The sequence below is a fragment of the Mobula birostris genome, chromosome 12 (assembly GCF_030028105.1).
Source record: "Mobula birostris isolate sMobBir1 chromosome 12, sMobBir1.hap1, whole genome shotgun sequence".
NCBI lineage: Eukaryota > Metazoa > Chordata > Chondrichthyes > Myliobatiformes > Myliobatidae > Mobula > Mobula birostris.
The window spans coordinates 26,498,315-26,518,731 of NC_092381.1; the positions used below are offsets into that span (position 1 = coordinate 26,498,315).

The 20,417-nt window shown below is 40.4% G+C and overlaps 1 protein-coding gene across 1 annotated transcript in view; it reads right to left on the reverse strand.

The window, feature by feature from the left end:
* LOC140205806 (dihydropyrimidine dehydrogenase [NADP(+)]-like) overlaps positions 1–20,417 on the reverse strand; it is a 927,724-nt gene that overhangs the window by 450,049 nt on the left and 457,258 nt on the right. The window contains exons 10-11 of the mRNA XM_072273510.1: positions 20,210–20,379; positions 11,641–11,851 (exon numbers count right to left, since the gene is read on the reverse strand). Coding sequence (XP_072129611.1) covers positions 11,641–11,851; positions 20,210–20,379 — 381 coding nt within the window. The remainder of the gene's footprint in view (positions 1–11,640; positions 11,852–20,209; positions 20,380–20,417) is intronic.

Below are 20,417 nucleotides of genomic sequence, written 5' to 3' on the forward strand. Positions count from 1 at the left end.
CTTCTTTGTTATACGGCTGCCTGTAAGGAGACAGATCTAAGTATACAATGCATAATGTACTGTGAACTTTGAAACCAAAACTGGTAATGTGGTAGATGATGAAGAGCGTGGTCTGAGGTTACAATGGGATCCAGATCAACATCTGTGATGGTTCATAAAGGAATAGCAGAAAAATTTAACTCAGAAAGTGTGCTTTAGGAAGCTAAATCAGGGTAAATCTTAAACATTGAACGGCAGGGTCCTGAATTAGGGGTATAAATGCATAACTCCCTGAGAGTGGCAACACAGTTTGGTGAAGAAGGCATTACATATTGAGCTTACAGTCAGATATGAATAAAAAGAATAACTTTCTCATTTCATTATATATTAAATAACACTCTTTTATTTGTGTAATGTTCTCCTTCAGAATTTTAAAAATCTGTCTCTCTCTATCATTTTTTCTCTAATAAAACATTCAGTTCTGAAAGTACCTCTGGAATTATCCTCATTGTTCTTTGAATGCTCTCCAGCATATAAATGTCCTTTTGAAAGCAGAATAATAGAATTGCACAGTGTTCCAAGTATGGTTTGACTAATAATCTACTCAAGGTCTGAGTAACTTGAGTAGACACTTTTATTGAATGGTCTGTATTCACAGGCATATCACTTTGCTTTTCCACTCTTATTAATGAGAAATCTTTCATTATGTTCAAGTTTATTGTGTCCTTTGGCAATGGGTCATTTCTTAAGTCAAGCAACTTAATTTCTGCATCTCTGCTTGAAGTACTACCAATCTTTTTCATACGTATCAGTTTTCCACATTGTGAAATGTTAGATCTGAATTTTACAATGCTGTAACAAAGAATATGTTTATTAATCTCTGATCTCATTTCTACTCACTGCATTGCCACTTAGTTTTTTCATTCATCAAGAAACATTTATTTTGGAGCCACCGTGTTATTATTAGACAAAAAGAGAGCCCCTTAACATGCCTCTGTAAACAGCAACATTTAACAAGCAAGGGGGTGGTTCTGTTTGGTGTTTATTGGAGCATATAACAAATAAACCAAATCTGAGTAATCGTCAAGTTATAAAATGAAACAGTTATTTCTTTTCAAAACTACCAAGTACCCTTTCTTCCTGAAGTTTTTTTTTATTTAGAGCTACAGCACAGTAACAGGGTCTTCCAACTGAACAAGCCCACACTTTCCAATTACACCCATGTGACCAATTAACCTGGATGCTTTTGGAATGTGAGAGGAAACCAGGGCACCTGCAGGAAACCCAGATGGTCACGGGGAGAACATGAACTCTCCTTACAGACATTGGTGAGAATTGAATATGGTTCCCTGATGCTGTAATAGTATTATGCTAACTGCTACCTTGCCATGCTGCCCAGCAGTAAAGTACCCAGTACTTTTGATATCATTTTGCAAATTGTTAAGCAGGAAAAATTATGTTCTGATCCCCGTGAGGCTCGTATTCAATACCGAAGGTTGGAATGTAAACCTCAGATTTTTGAATCAGAATCCATTCATGAAGGGCAAAGCCCTACTGATGCCTTTAGCAATCATGACCGACAGGAGAGCCAAGACGCAGCCTCAAGCTAAGAAACCTGACATAACTGTAGAATTAAATAAGAACCTAAACAAGAAAAACACTTTCATGGGAAGTAAACTAATTACTAAATTGTAATACAATATTTACAAACAGAAGAAGGTTAGCCCTTTAAAAATGAATGGAATAAATGTCATATTATTATATAAATAGTGAAAGTGGTAACTACAAATATTTGTTCTGAAAATCATAACTGAGGAAGTGCTAAGACCAGAATCAGAAGAGGAAGAGGGAAATAGTGCAAGCACCAGTTGTAGAAAGGGAATTGATAACTTTGGACATCAACGCTGCGTGTGTGATGCAAAGCATGATCAAATAGGTTTATCAGGAATATGTACATATATCTCATGTAATCACAAATTCCAGAATGGTCCGCCTTATTGAAACTGCCCTCCAGCAAATTGGTGGTTGGTGTAATTCATCTAACTATTGTTTACAGCACATAATTCTTTGATTCTTGGATGCCATTGGACGTTGGGACTGGTACCAGCCAACGTCAAATATCTAAAATTATACTTCAGTGAATAACCTGCATGTAATGCATTTCCAAAATTTCCAAACTTCCAGATCAGAGGGCATATAGAAATGCTGAAAAGAACTAACAATATTCTATTTCGCTCAAGAATCTGATATTGTTTACAAGTTCCTTTGTCCCTTCTATTGGAATTGGAATATTTACTTACTTATTTACTTATTGAGATGCAAAGTGGAACTCTGGCCCTTCAAGCTGTGCCCCCCAGCACACCTCCGATTTAATCCTAGCCTAACCATGGGACAATTTACAACGACTAATTAACCTATAAACCAGTACATCTTTGGACTGGGAGAGGAAACTAATATTTCTTGCCCCCTTGACGTGTGCACTCTCTCAGGAGCATTGTTACAAGTTTAGGGCATTGACTTACAGATATTCTCTTAAATACTGCAATTTTGGTATTCTGGTAAGTGGTTGGAGTATCCATCATTTGAAGAGTGTATCACTTAAATACTGCATATCCAACATCTAGTTATCTAAAAGTGTAACCCACAAGTGTAACAACAGTACCCTCTTGTGATCTGAACTGGATATTCATGTCTTTCATTCACGTGTATCTCTAATCCTTTCAAAGCAGACCAAGAGACAAGGTAAGGCACAGCTAAGTGATGATCATTGAATCCATTTGTTCACTGCTAATGGACACATGTTGTAAGTCAGAATCAGGTACATTTTCCTCAATAATAACAATAATAAGTTGAACAGTACAAAATAACAAACACATGCTTCCTCACATCAGCAGGGTGTCCTGTTTAAGTAAAATAACTCCATACTCTTTTGCATTTAATATGTTTGATCGTGACTTTCAGCTTTCCATTTTATAATCCTGTGTTAAACTTTACTTTTAATGCCCATCAGTCAGGAAAATAGGAATCAAGAAAGAGGAGTGAGCCATTCTGTCTCATGGGCCTCTGAGAATAAGTTCTGTACCTTCGAGTACAAACTCAGAATCAGAATCGGGTTTAATATCAATGGCATATACCGTAAAATTTGTTACCTTAGTGGCACCAGTACAATGCAATACATGATAATAAAGAACAAAAATATAAGTAAATCAATTACAGTAAGTATATGTATTTATATTAAATAGTCAAATTAAAATAGAGCAAGAACAGAAATAAGAGAAACAGAAGTGAGATAGTGTTCATGGATTCAATGCCCATCTAGGAATCGGAAGGCAAAGGGGAAGATGGTTTAATATCACCGACAAACGTCATGAAATTTGTTGACTTTGCAGCAGCAATATAACGCAATAAGTAAAAAAACATCAATCACAGTAAGTATATATATAAAACAGTTAAATAAAGTAAGTAGTGAAAAATAGTTATAAAAATTAGTCAGGCAGTGGTCATGGGTTCAATGTGCATTCATAAATTGGATGGCAGAGGTGAAGAAGCTGTCCCTGAATTGTTCAGTGTGTGCCTTCAGCCTTCTGTACCTCCTTCCTGATGGTAACAATGAGAACAAGGCCCGCCCTGGGTGATGAAGGTCCTTATTGATGGACACTGCCTTTTTCAGGCATCACTCCTTGAAGGTGTCCTGGATATTACAGAGGCTATGCTCATGATGGATAATCAAATTCCGTGCTAACATTTTAAATCTAACTTCAACAGCTCTTTAGTAAAGAATTCCAGACTTCCATTATTCTCTGCATGAAAAGTTGCTTCCTGATGATGTCCCTGAATGAGGCACAGATAATTTTGTGGATAATGTCTCCTTATAGTCTCACCACAGAAAACGATTTCCCTAAATGTCCCCTGCTCAGATCTTTTATTTATTGGGAGATGGGCTAGATATTGTAGGACCTAATTAACAGCTTGTCTAAGGCAGGTCATGAGACCATTAAGTACCCTAGGTAATAGTGTAGTGGTGACTGTTAGTCCTGTAGAGGTCTAGAAATCAGTAAGTTTATCAAAACAGGAAAGACAGAGATCAGAAAGGTGTCTGATGTTTGAAGGTTGAAGTAGGTATCCTGAATCTAGAAATCCTTGCCCTTTTATAGCCATTGAGATTCCTGCTCCCTTGAAAGCAAGATTGTATTTAAAATAGTGGTTAATTATATGGCTCAGTTTCAGCGTCATAGATAACTACATCACAGAAACAGGTCCTTCATCCCATCTAGTCTGTGCCAAACCATTTAAGTTAGAAACATAGAAACATAGAAAACCTACAGCACAATACAGGCCCTTCAGCCCACAAAGTTGTGCCGAACATGTCCCTACCTTACAAATTACTAGGCTTACCCCTAGCCCTCTATTTTTCTAAGCTCCATGTACCTATCCAAAAGTCTCTTAAAACACCCTATCGTATCCGCCTCCACCACTGTTACCTGCAGCCCATTCCACGCACTCACCACTCTCTGCGTAAAAAACTTACCCCTGACATCTCCTCTGTACCTACTCCCTAGCACCTTAAACCTGTGTCCTCTTGTGGCAACCATTTCAGCCCTGGGAAAAAGTCTCTGACTATCCACACGATCAATGCCTCTCATCATCTTGTACATCTCTATCAGGTCACCTCTCATACTCCATCCCTCCAAGGAGAAAAGGCCGAATTCACTCAACCTGTTTTCAATATGCATGCTCCCCAATCCAGGCAACATCCTTGTAAATCTCCTCTGCACCCTTTCTATGGTTTCCACATCCTTCCTGTAGTGAGGCGACCAGTACTCAAGTGGGGTCTGACCAGGGTCCTATTAGCTGCAACGTTACCTTTCGGCTCTTAAACTCAATCCGACGACTGATGAAGGCCAATACACCGTATGCCTTCTTAACCACATAGTCAACCTGTGCAGCTGCTTTGAGCGCCCTATGGACTTGGTCCCCAAGATCCCTCTGATCCTCCACACTGCCAAGAGTCTTACCATTAATACTATATTCTGCCTAGTTCCATCGACCTGCAGCCAGACCATAGCCTCCATAACTCTCCCATCCATTTACCGATCCAAAGTTCTTTTAAATGTTGAAATTGAAATCACATCACTTGCGCTGGCCACTGACGCCCTGAAGAAGAGGTCTTGGCTGTCCACTCTATCTCACTCTATCCAATAATCCTATGAATCTCTATTAATTGGGGTATAAGAACATCTTAACATCATAGCAAATGATTAAAAGTAATAACATAAAACAAAATTAGAAAACAATTTGGAGATACAAGAGAAAATTTGCAGATGCCAGAAATCCAAGTATCAGACACAAAATAATACTTGGAGGAACTCAGCAGGTCAGGCAGCATCTATGGGAAAAAGTACAGTCAACGTTTTGGGCTGGGCAGCATATTTATGGAATAGAGTACAGTTGACTTTTTGGACTGAGACTCTTGACTGTTGAAGGGTCTTGGCCCGAAATGTCGACTGTACTCTTTTCCACAGATGCTTCCTGACCTGCTGAGTTCCTCCAGCATTGTCCGTGTGTTGCTTGGAGATACAAGAGACTACCAGTTTTTGGAATCTGAAGCAAAACAAAACATCTGTAAAGGGATGTTCAGTGTTTCAGTTCAAACTCCAGCACCAGGCTCTGCAGATGCTGCTAATTTGCTAAGAAAATCACTTGATGTTTTACAGTGTCAAATAACATTCATACACTAGACAATCTGTACGTAGAGCTGAGAGATCAGATATGAAATGCAAATCAGGACCAGTTCTAACATGGGGTCTTTCACTTGAAATGTTGTTTCTTTTCCTATAGATGCAGCTTGACTTGATGAGTATTTCAAGTGTTTTTCATTTTCTGTTTCAGATGCAGCCAGACAGGACACACTTGATGGTGCTTCTATAGAAAGTTGTTCGAGTAGGGGTGGGGAGCATTGACTGATTTACACAGGGTTAAACTGTAGATCAGATAAAGGCACAGTAATTGGAGACAAGGTAGCCCACAGACACCTATGGAAGTGTCAGCAAAAGGCAAGCATGTTCTGTCTCATTGTATTAATAACTCTGGAGGTCTAAGTGTTCCTTTGTAGCCAATGTAAAGTGCCTGGAATAAACTAGACATCTTCAAGATCAAATGTGCAATGTTGCTATTTCCAGTAATCAGAATATAGAACAGTACAGCACAGTACAAGCTCTTCAGCCCACAATGTTGTACTGACCTTTTAACCTACACCATTATCAATCTAACCCTTTTCTCTTTCATAGACCTCCATTTTTCTTTCATCTATGTGCCAAAGAGCCTCATTTGTCCAAACTCCATTCCCAGGAAGCAGTGTACATGAAAGTATAGTTAAAATTTCTTTTTAGTGAACCCAGCTGTTCACCAGAGTTTGGGAATAGGCTGATTTCCCTCCTTTGAAAGTCTGAGGTAACATTCATATTGCCAAGGAGGAGGTACTTACAGCCTGAGTAAGTCTCAAGGTCTGGCAGAGTACATCCTCAGACTTCTTGGGAGGCTAGAGAGGAAATAATACAGACCCTTGCAGAGAAATTTGCTTCTTAGTTCGACAGTGGTGAAGTTCTTGAAGACTGGAAGGGAAGTAAGGGATAAACCAGAGAACCATAGGCTAGTCCTGAACTTCTGGTATCAGTAGCAGAAAAGTTACTGGAGATGATTCTGAGGGACAGGATCTACCAGCATTTGGATAGACAGAGGTGATTAGGGGAAGTCATTGAATTCATTGAAGCTTTGTTCATGAAAGTTGTGCTTGACAAACATTTTAGAGTTTTGTTGAAGAGGTAACCAAAAAGATAGATGAGTGTAGAGTAGTAGATGTTGTTGATTTGGAGAGTAGAAAGGCCATTGACAAAAGTCCTCATGGGCGGCTGGTCTGTAAGGTTAGATCCCATGGTATCCAGGGAGAGCCAATTAGGTATATTCAAATCGACATGGAGATAGGAAGCAGAAGGTGGTGGTTGAAGATTGCTTTTTTTTCCAGAATGCAGGCTGGTGACTTGTGGTGTGCCTCAGGTATTGGTGTTGAGATGCTTGTTATTCATATAAATTATTTGGATCTGAATACACAAGGCTTGATCAGTAACTTTGTGGATGACACTAAGTATTGTTGATAGTAGATTGATTCTAGATTACAAAGGGAGCTTATCATTTAGGGAAGTGGGCTGAGGGAAGAAAAACAGATTTCAATACAGGTATATGTCAGGTAAGTGGTAAATTAAACCAGAATAAGTCTTAAACTATTAATGGTAGGGACTAGGGCATGTACTGGAATAGAATGTCCTTGGACTACCAATACATAATTCATTGATAGTGACATTTTTTCACCTGTGTAAGTCTTTAGCATCAATGAGGTCTTCTCTAATGGTATCTTAGGAAACAGTCTGTTGTAGTCAGCCTTTGAAATTACAGACAAAGTTGACTCTGTGTCCAGTTTCATTTACAGTTTTACACCAGACACATCTATTGTGACCCGTACAATTTTATGATCTACTTCAGTTATACTATGCAGTTCTAGGCTTGACAGTTCACCCTTGTCAGACTCTATGTAGCCTGATTCTGTTTTACATGTAGTAACTTGATGCATTTGCTTAGTTTTGTGTTTAAGACTTTTCACTCCTTGCACATTCTCTCTATGTGACCTTGTCTGTGACATTTTCTGCAGACTTTTTTTTATAGTCCTAGTCATAGTCACACTTTATTAATCCCGGGGGAAATTGCTTTTCGTTACAGTTGCTCCATAAATAATAAATAGTAATAGCACCATAAATATTTAAATAGTAATATGTAAATTATGCCAGTAAATTATGAAATAAGTCCAGAACCAGCCTATTGGCTCAGGATGTCTGACCCTCCAAGGGAGGAGTTGTAAAGTTTGATGGCCACAGGCAGGAATGACTTCCTATAATGCTCTGTGCTGCATCTCGGTGGAATGAGTCTCTGGCTGAATGTACTCCTGTGCCCACCCAGTACATTATGTAGTGGATGGGAGACATTGACCAAGATGGCATGCAACTTAGACAGCATCCTCTTTTCATACACCACCGTCAGAGAGTCCAGTTCCATCCCCACAACATCACTGGCCTTACGAATGAGTTTGTTGATTCTGTTGGTGTCTGCCGCCCTCAGCCTGCTGCCCCAGCACACAACAGCAAACATGATAGCACTGGCCACCACAGACTCATAGAACATCCTCAGCATCACCCAGCAGATGTTAAAGGACCTCAGTCTCCTCAGGAAACAGAGACGGCTCTGACCCTTCTTGTAGACAGCCTCAGTGTTCTTTGACCAGTCTAGTTTATTGTCAATTCGTATCCCCAGGTATTTGTAATCCTCCACCATGTCCACACTGACCCCCTGGATGGAACCAAGAGTCATTTTCATCTTGAAAAGATTTGCCACATCGATGGCATCTTTGACTTTTTGCACCATTCAGGGATTTTTGGTGCTCTTCACATTCTAAACTCCTTTTCTGTAGATCTGCTGCATCCTTTGCTGCAGTCTCTAATGATATTGCAATCATCAATGCCTGTTCTAAGGTTAGGTCTCCTTCTGCCAGCAGCCTCGTTTGAGTGCTTTGACGATGCATGCCATATACAAGCCTGTCTCTTAATGCATCAGAAAGTCCATCTCTAAAGTCACAGTACTGGAAGAGTTGGTGCAGTTCTGTAATGTATTCAGAAATGCTTCCATCTTTTGACTGGTTCCTTTTGCAAAATCTATATCTCTCAGCTATGCCAGTGGATTAGGGATCAATTGATCTTGTAAAATTGTAAACATTTTGTTGAATGTCTTGCTGGCTGGCTTTTCAGAGGTTACTAGATTGCTTAAGAGACTGTATGTTCTTGGGCTCATTAAGCTGAGAAGTGCAGGGGCTTGCTTTTGCTCTTCCATATTGTTGCGTTACAATACAGTTCAACCCTCTCAATATACAACTCCCAGTCATCATCAGCGCTATCAAATTTGATAACTTTCCCAACTGAAGCTATCACCACGTTATTTTCACTTTAAATTCCATGCCTCGTTCTCTGTTACTTATGTGTTCGCGTCTGTGACGGCCTTTTCTGTAATGATCAACTCTCGCTTTTTCGTCCCGTAATCGTACTGTAACTGTCGGTGTAGTTCATGATATTTTCTGACATTCCAGTTTGTACTCATCGCCAATTTGTTGTGTGCGTGCACAACTACGTATACATTAAATAAAAGCACAGACAGGGAGATGGCTTTACCTGATACGTTCACATTGCAGCGAGAGAGAGAGAACAATATATATGCGTAGCCAACAAATCAATGCGTCATGCTAAGGGGGGGTGTCATTGCTCTAAAAGAAATAGATCCATACAATACAGTTGAGGCAGGTAAAATAATATTAATTAAAAAGCATTTTGATAGGTATATGGACAGGCGAGATTTAGAGGTTGAATGCAGAAAATTGGGACTAGCTGGGTTGGCACCTTAGTCAGCATGGACTTGTTAAGTCAAAACGCCTGTATCCATGTTGCTTTGCTCCAGGGCTCTAAGATTTACTTGCTCTGCATTCTGCTGGTGCAGGGATTCTTGCACTGATGTCAGGAGTAATGCGCCAACAGCAGAATTTAAATATTCAAATGAGATAGCCTGGCGTAATCATTTATGTGCAGCTATGTACAATGCTTAAGGTGTAGCAGTCACTGTGCTGTAACTAAAGTATAGCCACCATGGTACAACGACTGCATTGTAATCAGTCTCATGCAATTAGTAGCTTTCTTCTTTGATCTTAATCTGTCTACTGTGGATTCATTACAATAGACAATACAGAGGTGTTGGGGCTCAGTGGATGAAACAGGCAATAGCAAATGAAGGAAAAAAACTTGGGCTTCAATTCCACCCGCTACACAAGACACTTTGAAGTAACAATTATCTGTGTGTGGTATTCTGATAGCATTTAAAGCAGATAAAAATATTAACATTCTTATCAATACAAACTGCCATAACTAATTATGCATCCATGTAATGTGTGTTCAGTTTGCACTTGTTTAAACAGCAGAGATGCTCATTAGCTTTAGTATATCTGTAATGCTTCAATAAATAGTTTAATGGCTGTAATGTTTAACCAGTTTCCGAAGTCTCTGTAATTCTAGCTTTATCAGCTCATTACTGTTTTTTTTGACAGTGTACAGATGATTTGGCTGCAATTTGATTCCTTTTATCATCTTAAACTCCCAAGATGTCATGATTTACTTCTATGATTAGGGACTACTGAAATATAAATGGCATAAGCTCAACAATAGAGGGTTAATAGCCATTCTTTAAGAGCCATCATTGTACGTACTTTTACATATCGTGATTTTTGGCACAGTTGTACAATTTAGATTTTTATTACGCTGAAGTATGACATTATCATGGATCTTTTTATTGCCAGTCATCCAATCAGCGATCGGACACATTCTTTTAAAATCGACGCAACATCACCCATTAGACGAAGCCTGGCAAATAAAGATAGCAGAGCTACAGTAAAACAAGATTGAGAACAGCAGTTCACGTGGGAATGTTGCCTGATCATTCAGAAGGTCATTAAGAAAAATTCAAAAACCAATGCTAAGCACTTTCTCATTAATTCCTCTAACAACACGTTAGAACTCATTTTCATAAGTTATAAATTTGATTCTAAAGGTTTTACTAATTTTTATTTATCTTAATCTATGGTGAAAGAAACAGTATAAAGGGGCCTGTTTGTTGAAATGAAGGGCTTCCACAATTAGTTCAACTGAGATCATTTGACCCGCAACTGCAATGTAATATTGCAAGAAATTTGGACTATTTTTCTACAAGTGGAAAGAAATGAACAGCGCGAGAGACTGTATTGGTGCCTGCACAGCTGAGAACTCAGAAATTGCATGATGTTAATGACAGATATGTGTTTTCTATGAGGGTATAAAAATCGGCAGTTGCTGCTCAAGCTTCAACTAATCAATTAAAAAGCACAATCACTTAAGAAAATTCTGCTTTACCAGACATAATAGACAATAAAACAATGCTGCTCGGCAGATAGCTCATTAACAGAACAGTTCTGAGGCTTCTCTCAGCTTCACAGTTTCATCACATTCTTTCATTAGCTGAATAATTCTGCACCTCAAATTACTTTCAGGCTATTGTAGGAATCCTGAACTTGGAGGCATTTAACAATAATAATTATTCAGCACTCAGTTCCCAATCAGTTCAACAAAAACATGGTAAAATTAAGAATTTCACTTAAAAATATATTGGGGCTATTAGATGTAAGAATTAGGAAATGATTTGACTCATGTAAGTTGACTTCTAACTTAAGTGTATTGATGGAAGTTCATTGGCCTGAAATATTAATTCTTGTTTTTCTCTCTCTCCAAAATGCTATTTAACCTACTGAGCAATTCCAGCAATTTAAGTTTTAGTTTGGTCATGGTTAAGTTGTTTTCAATAAATAAATTCAAACATAGAAATCAAGGTACTTATGAAGAAACTACAATGACAATGACAAGGAGAGTTATGTTGCTGTCAATGACTCAAACCAACAATGTATCAATAGAGAAAACAAAAAGACTTCACAATTAATTTTCATATATTTCTAAACTTGTAACATAATTTTAGTGGTTCATAATTGCTTACCTGAAGGATTGGAGAGGATCGAGCCAAAAGCACTGATGACAACATTTGCTTTTAAGCGAATAATTTGTTCCTCATCTTCAATCCAATCACCAGCATCATTCTGCTCTGTACGAACAAACTCAATTGCAGAAATGTGCTGACCTTTCAGAATAATTCTTCTTGGAGACATGTAAGGCAAAAACTCGCATTTCTCTTGCTTTGCTAGCTCCACCTAATAGGTAAACACAGGAGAGTAAAACAACACTAATAAGTACCAGGCAATTATGACCTTCATTATAATATTGGTGAGAGATGCATTATAAATTCTGAATGTTGATGCATTTACAGAAATGTCTGCATCTGACTGTCAATCCTAATGTTGTATCTGATTTTCTGAACCATAAGGAGCAGAATTAAGCCATGCAGCCCATTAAGTCTGCTCTGCCTTTCTATCACAACTGATTTACTACCCTTCTCAACCCCACTTTCCTGCCTTCTATCCAGAACCTTTGACACCCTTACTAATCAAGATTTAACTATACCCTCTGACCTGGCCTCCACAGCCATCTGTAACAATAAATTCCACAGATTTACCACCCTTGTCTCTGTTCTAAAGGGATGTCCTTGTATTCTGAGGCTACACCCTGTGATCCTAGATTCCCCCACTATAGAAAACATCCTCTTCATATCCACATGATCTAGGCCTTTCAATGGTAACATAGACTATCTACAGAAAATATTCTTACAAGTGATAAAGTGCCAACATGATTGCAACTCATCATGAAAAACTTCCAAGTTCCCCCTCTAGTGTTTGCAAGCGTCACTCCATCCAAAACCCACTCCCTTTAAAACAAACAGGCGATTGCTAAACAAGACAAAAAAAACATGTTCACGAAACATGATTTTGTTAGATAGCAGGTTGTATTTTCAAACTGCACATTCTTTCATTTCTGCTTATGCTTTGGGGGTTTCCTTCAAAGTATATTTATTCTCCCTCAACGTGAGTATGATCTTTTTTTACTGAGGAAACACTCAGCAGTTACTTTCACTCGATTTACTTGCACTGTTACTGTCAAGATAAAATATCCAACTGAACATTCCAACATCATATCTTGAATATTTTCAAGAATCCTTGAGACCCAGAGTTTGCGGCGGGCCTTTGTGGTGCAATTTGATGGCGCTGAAGACCAACTTGTCTAGCTCTGAAATCTGCCACTGAGACCTTGGCGATAGTGGTTCCCATTGTTGGTTACTATGACTTCTGGATTTAAGAGGGAGTTAGATATGGCCCTCGTGGCTAAAGGGATCAGAGGGTATGGAGGGAAGGCTGGTACAGGGTTCTGAGTTGGATGATCAGCCATGATCATACTGAATGGCAGTGCAGGCTCGAAGGGCTGAATGGCCTACTCCTGCACCTATTTTCTATGTTTCTTATGTAATGTTCCCAAAGGTCAATACCAACTCTTTCTGCCAAGGCTAACTAATCAGGCCACCTAATAGAGACCAAAATGCTGGAAATCCAGCGCAATGCACACAAAACACTGAAGGAACTCAGCAGATGCGGTAGCAGCAAAGGTGGGGAATAAATAGTCTATGTTTCCATGGAGACTGGAAAGGAAGGGGAAAGAAATCGGAACAAGAAGGTGGACAGAGGGGACTTCTATAGATGTGTAGTGGAGAGTACACTGAATGGCTGCATCACGGCCTGGTATGGAAAAACCAATGTCCTTGAATGGAAAATCCCACAAAAAGTAGTGGATACTATCACAGGTAAAGCTCTCCCCACCACTAAGCGCATCTACATGAAGCACTGTCTATTGTGTCTCGTGTCCCAATGTGGCCTCCTCTATGTTGGTAAGACCCAACATAAATTGGGGGACCACTTCATCGAGCACCTTCGCTCCATCCGCCAAAAATGGAACTTCCCAGTGACCAAACATTTTAATTCTGATTCCCATTCCCGTTCTGACATGTTGGTCCATGGCCTCCTCTTGGTCCATGAGATCACCCTGAGGGTGGAAGTGCAAAACCTTATGTTCTGTCTGGGTAACCTCCAACCAGATGTTATGAAAATCAGTTTCTGCTTCTGGTAAAAAAAAATTCTCTCCCCCCGAGCTTCTATTCTCCACTCTAGCCTCTTAGCTCTTCTCATCTGCCTATCACATCACCGTGATGCCCCTCCTCCTTCTCTTTGCCTGATGGTCCACTCTCTTCTCCTATCAGATTCTTTCCTACCCACCTGGCTTCACCTATCAGCTTCTAGCTATCCTCATTACCCTCCCGCCACCTTATATTCCGGTGTATTACCCCTACCTTTCCCACCGTGAAGAAGGGTCTCGACCCAAAACATCAACTGTTTTTGCATTTCCATGGATGCTGACTGACCTGCTGAGCTCCTCCAGCTTCTTGTGTGTGCTGACTTGGGTTTCATTGTATTGTCAAGGAGTTAATTTTATTTTAGGTAACATTCAACAATAGGATTAGGAAGACAGAAGTAATAAAAATTGCAAAACTTTGGCGAATGCCTATCACATTAAAATATAAAGTTCAATATTGCTAACCAGTTGCTGAAGGAATCGTATCTCATTTTGCCTCTGATCAGTTCTTCACTGGTTTTGTTGAATGAATGTTTATACATTAAAAGTCACTCATCCTTAAGAGCAATAATTATTGAATTACATTCATATAAGTGCTGATTTAACAAAATATACATCACATTAGTTTCTATTTAGTTCACATTCCCATTCAAATTGCTATCAAACAAGATGGTTAACAGAACTAGACATCTTTAAGAGGTTATCAAATTAATCCAATGAATTCTAATCCAACTGCAATAATTAAAGAAATCTTTACAAATGCTATGAAGTCTGGCATGGATGTTTCAAATGAGAAACACATTACAATGAACTATAAATAGTCAGTGCAAGTTGTTATATATTTCTTTTTCAAAGCAGAAGATATTGGTTACACCATAAAACTAATTTATCATTAGTAGTCAAGATGACCTACGAAAACAGTATAAATTTTAAAGGCCAGTTTACCATCAAACCTTAATCGGACTATTCAATTTCTTGACAGTGCAGATTTACAGTTATTAACAAAATATTGCTTATCCTCCCACTTTAAGTCAATTACTTCCAATGTATTGAGAAATGTTGTGGCTCTCATTATGTGTGTGGAACAAATCAGAATCAGGTTTATTATCACTGATATAAGCTATTAAATTTGTTGTTTTGAGCAGCAGTAAGTGCATAAATGTGTACATTAACAAACCAAATCATTTCCCAGGAATTTGTCAAAAGGTGTGGCATAGCTAACCGTGTAATAGTGTGGAAGGCTGTCAGGGGTTAAAGTGGGACATTGGTAAGATGCAAAACTGGGCTGAGAAGTGGCAGATGGAGTTCAACCTAGATAAGTGTGAAGTGGTTCATTTTGGTAGGTCAAATATGATGGCAGAATATAGTATTAATGGTAAGACACTTGGCAGTGTGAAGGATCAGAGGGATCTTGGGGTCAGAGTCCATAGGACACTCAAAGCAGCTACACATGTTGACTCTGTGGTTAAGAAAGCATACGGTGTATTGGCCTTCATCAATCGTGGAATTCAATTTAGGAGCCAGGATGTAATATTGCAGCTATATAGGACCCTGGTCAAACCCCACTTGGAGTACTGTGCTCAGTTCTGGTCGCCTCACTACAGGAAGGACGTACAGAAAGGGTGCAGAGGAGATTTACAAGGATGTTGCCTGAATTGGGGAGCATCCCTTATGAAAACAGGTTGAGTGAACTCGGCCATTTCTCCTCCAAACAACAGAGGATGAGAGGTGACCTGATAGAAATGATGATGACAGGCATTGATCATGTAGATAGTCAAAGGCTTTTTTCCAGGGCTGAAATGTTTGCTACAAGAGGACACAGGTTTAAGGTGCTGGGGAGTAGGTACAGAGGAGATGTCAGGGGTAAGTTTTTTATGCAGAAAGTGGTGAGTGCGTAGAATGGGCTGCCGGCAACGGTGGTGGAGGCGGATAAATAGGGTCTTTTAAAAGACTTTTGCTTAGGTACATGGAGCTTAGAAAAATAGGGGACAATGGGTAACCCGACATAATTTGTAAGGTAGGGACATGTTCAGCACAACTTTGTGGGCCGAAGAGCCTGTATGGTGTTGTAGGTTTTCTATGTTTCCATGTAATTTATCAGTAGGCCCCATGTGAATTGTGCCATTATTACAAACTTCTTCCTGTGTAGTTCTAGATAAAAGAGCGCATCTTAAGAGAGCAATTAATTCATAATTCAGAAATATTTTATCCTTCTGTTGGTCTCACTGCCAGTTAACGAATTATTAAAAGTGTAATGACACTCTACTGTAGAAATTGTCAAGGCAAATCGGGTACAGTGTTGGCAACATAATAACTTGGTGAAATCATTGATTTTTCAAGGTAGTTAACATTTTGACTACCTAACAACAATTAACTTAGCACCAAAATTTCAATTCATGTACTTTGTGAAGAGGGAGATTATAGCTAGTTTTAATACCATCAGAGAAAATAGTCCATATAACTAATGAACTATTAATCAGACTCTATTTAAAGACTTGTGCCTTCAATTTTGTTGCTGTTGTACTTATACTAGAAGTTCAAAGAACAATATACAAAATGAAGGTCGTGTAGCATCTATGGAAAGGAGTAAACAGTCAACTTTTTGGGCTGAGACCCTTCATTAGACTGAGGGGGAAGTGGGGAGGTGAATTAAATGGTGGGGGGGGAGGGGAAAGAGGCTGGCAGGAAGGCGATAGGGTGAAGCCAGGTTGATGGGAAAGGTCAAGGGCTGGAGAAGAAAGCATCAGATAGTAGAGGAGAGTGCATTATAGGAGAAAGGGAAGGAGGAAGGAACCCGGGGGAAAAATAGGCAGGTGAGAATAAGTAAGAGGTAAACTGAGGATAGGGAAGGGGGGTGGAATTCATGCCATCAGGTTGGAGGGTACTCAGATGGAATATAAGGTATTACTCCTCCACACTAAGGGTGGCCTCAGCTTGGCACAAGAGGAAGCCGTGGATCAACATGTTAGAACTGGAAAGGGAATCTAAATTAAAATGTCTGGCCTCCCGAAAGTCTAGCTTGTGGCAGGTGGTGCGGAGGTGCTCGATGAAGCAGTCCCCCAATTTACGAAGGGTCTCAGCGACGTAGAGGCGGCCGCTTCGGGAGCAAAGGACACAATAGACCACCCCAGCAGATCCACGTGTGAAGTGTTGCCTCACCTGGAAGAACAGTTTGGCGTTCTGAATGGAGGTGAGGGAGGACGAGTATAGGTAGGTGTTGGTGTATTCGCTTACAGGGATAAGTTCCTGGAGGGAGATTAGAGGAATCAGACAAATGGACAAAGGAATCGGGAGGGAGTGATCCCTGTGGAAAGCGGATGGGGGGGTGCGGGGTTGAGGGTAGATAAAGATATGTTTAGTGGTAGGGTCCCTTTGGAAATGGTGGAAGCTGCAGAGGATGATGTGTTGGATGCAGAGGCTGATGGGGTGGTAGATAAGTACAAGAGGGACTCCATCACTATTACAAAGCAGGGAAGATGGGGTGAGCATCAATAGTAGAGGAACAGAAACCTTGTTCTTTAAAGGAGGAGGACATCTCTGATGTCCTGGAGTGGAAAGCCGCATCCTGAGAACACATGTAGCTGAGGCAAAGAATCTGAGAAAAGGGAATAGGATGGTTACAGGAGATAGAGTGTGGGCAGATATAGTCAAGATAACCATAGGAATCAGTAGTTTTATAAGAGATATCGGTTGACACTTAGTCTCCAGAGATGGAGGTAGAGAAATCAAGAAAGCGAGGGAAGTGTCAGAGATGGTCCAAGTGAATTTAACGGTAGGGTGGAAGTTAGAGGCAAAATTAATGAAATTGATGAGCTCAGTATGGACACATGAAGCAGCACTAATTCAGTTGTCAATGTAGCAGAGGAAGAGTTGGGAAGTATAACCAGGAGAGGCTTCAAACATTGACTGCTCTACATAGCCAACGAAGAAGTAGGCAAAGCTTGGGCCCATATGAGTGTCCATGGCTATCCCTCAGGTTTGGAGAAAGTGGGAGGAGCCAAAGGAAAAATTGTTCAGGGTGAGGACCAGTTCTGCCAGACAGAGAAGGGTGGAGGTGGAGGGGGATTGGTTGGTTCTCCTGTCAAGGAATAAGCAGAGGACTTTGAGGCCTTTATGATGGAGGATAGAAGTGCATAGGGACTGAACATCCATGGTGAAGTTGAGGCGGTCAGGGCCTAGGGAATTGAAAGTTATAGAAAAGATTGAGGGCACAAGAACTATCGTGGATGTAGGTGGGAAGGAACTGAACCAAGGAGAAAGATTAGAATCGAGATACGAGGACACAAATTCTGTGAGGCAGGAGCAGGCAGAGACAATAGGCCTACCCGGACAGTTTGTCAACCTTGGAGTGGAGGTAGAACATTCCGCGATATCTGACCTGTCCTCTTTCTTTAAAGAACAGGGTTTCTCTCCCTCTACTACTGATGCTGCCCTTACCCATATCTCCTCCATTTCCCATACATCTGTGCTTACACCATCTTCCCTGCTTGTAATAGTGATAGAGTCACTTCTATCCTTACTAACCACCGCATCGGCCTCTGAATCCAACAGAATATATTCTACAACTTCTGCCATCTCCAAACGGACCCTACCCTAAACATATCTTCACCTCCTCCCCGCCACCCAGCTTTCCACACAGATCACTCCCTCCGCATTTCCCTAATCCATTCGCTCCCTCCGCATTTTCCTAATCCATTTGCTCCCTCCGCATTTCCCTAATCCATTCGCTCCCTCCGCATTTCCCTAATCCATTCGCTCCCTCCGCATTTTCCTAATCCATTTGCTCCCTCCGCATTTCCCTAATCCATTCGCTCCCTCCGCATTTCCCTAATCCATTCGCTCCCTCCCCACTAATCTCCTATCAGGCACTTATCCTTGCATGCAACCTAAGTGCTACACTTGCCCATACACCTCCTCCCTCACCTCCATCTATAGTCCCAGGTAGACCCTCCAGGTGAGGCAACACTTCACCTGTGAATCTGCTGGGGTAGTATTTTATGTCTGGTGGACCTAATGTGGCTTCCTTTACATTGGTGATACTCATCCTAAATTGAGGGACTGCTTCGTCCAGCATCTTCGCACCATCTGCACAAGCAGGACTTCCCGGTGGCCAAACATTTTAATTCCTATTCCCATTCCCAATCAGGCATGTCAATCCGTCACTGCCTCCTCTTGTGCCAAGATGAGGTCCCCCTCAGGATGGAGAAGCAACAGCTTATATCCTATCTGGGTACCCTCCAACCTGATGGTATGAATATTGATCTCTCCTTCCAGTGAATAAAATCCACCCACCCCCTCCTTTATTCCCCAGTCTAACCTTTTACTTCTTCTCACTGTCCATTACATCCCCCCAGTCCTCTCCTCCTCCTTCCCTTTCTCCAATGGTCCACTCTCCTCTCCTATGTGATTCTTTCTTCTCCAGCCCTTGACCTTTCCCACACACCTGGCTTCATCTATCACTTTCCAGCTAGCCTCTTTCCTCTCCCAACACCACTTAATTTGGGCATCACCCCTTTCCCTCTCAGCTCTGAAGAAGGGTCTGGACCCGGAACATCAAATGTTTACTCCTTTCCATAGATGCTGCCTGGCCTCTGAGTAGCTCCAGCATCTTGTGTGTGCTGCTTGGATTTCCAGCATCTGCAGCTCTTCCTGTGTTTGTAACAAACCATGTTTAGGTTTCAAATAAATGAGCTATTAAGTCAAGGAAAGGGAGCAAAATCATTTCAGACCAAAGAAATTGAAGGTAAAGGAAATCACAGATTTTACAATGATGAAGCATTGGCAGATCTAACACAACAGATCTGTCCGGTTAAAAGGGAATATATGCTAGCTAATGAGTCTTTGGATAACATATCCTGGAGCTCCCCCATGGCAGCACTCCACTTTATTGCACAGCTGACTTTACAAAAGTTGCTTCACAAGTCAATGGAGTAAACCAGAACACAGTAATTCATACCCTAATAGAAAGATGACCAAAGCAACAGTGGAACATTGATGCACTGACTGGGCAAATATATTGTTCAGAACAAACAGCCCAGTACGCACTACCATACAATAGCAATTATTCAATTAGAACAGGATTCAATCTTGTTACAGTAATATATACTTCCTCAGTTTCTAATGATCAATTCTTGCTATAATTTAGTGACTTCCAAGACAAATTTAAGAATGCTGTTCCTGTTAATTACTATAAATTGTATGACACAAAAACATACTAACTAATTAAGTCAACGTGCTATTAAGTTGATACAAAAAAAAAAGACAACTTTATTAGAGAGATTTCCTGTGATTTCTAATGGATACTGAGAAAAAATCAAAAATATTATTTCTGGAATAGAGTTGCTAGGCAAACAACAACTAAGTTGTCTTATGATGATCTTGAGCTATTAAGTAACAGGGCACACAACTTAATAAAGAGAATGCTTGCAATCCACGCTCCATCTGGTGAGCCTGATTGTATTAAATCCTAAGTGTTAAAGCTTGTTGAATTTTACCTCCTCTGGGACAGCCCTGATATTGGTAAATCCTTTTCTAAAAACCACAAACACATGGTGAGCTCCACAGCGTAGTGCAGACGTTGCACAGTCAAAGGCAGTGTCTCCAGCACCAAGTACGATGACTGTGCCTTGCATTGATGGCAGACCAGCCCGACAGGCGCACACTCCTGAAAGAAAACAAATGGCTTTCCTTCAGAATGATAGA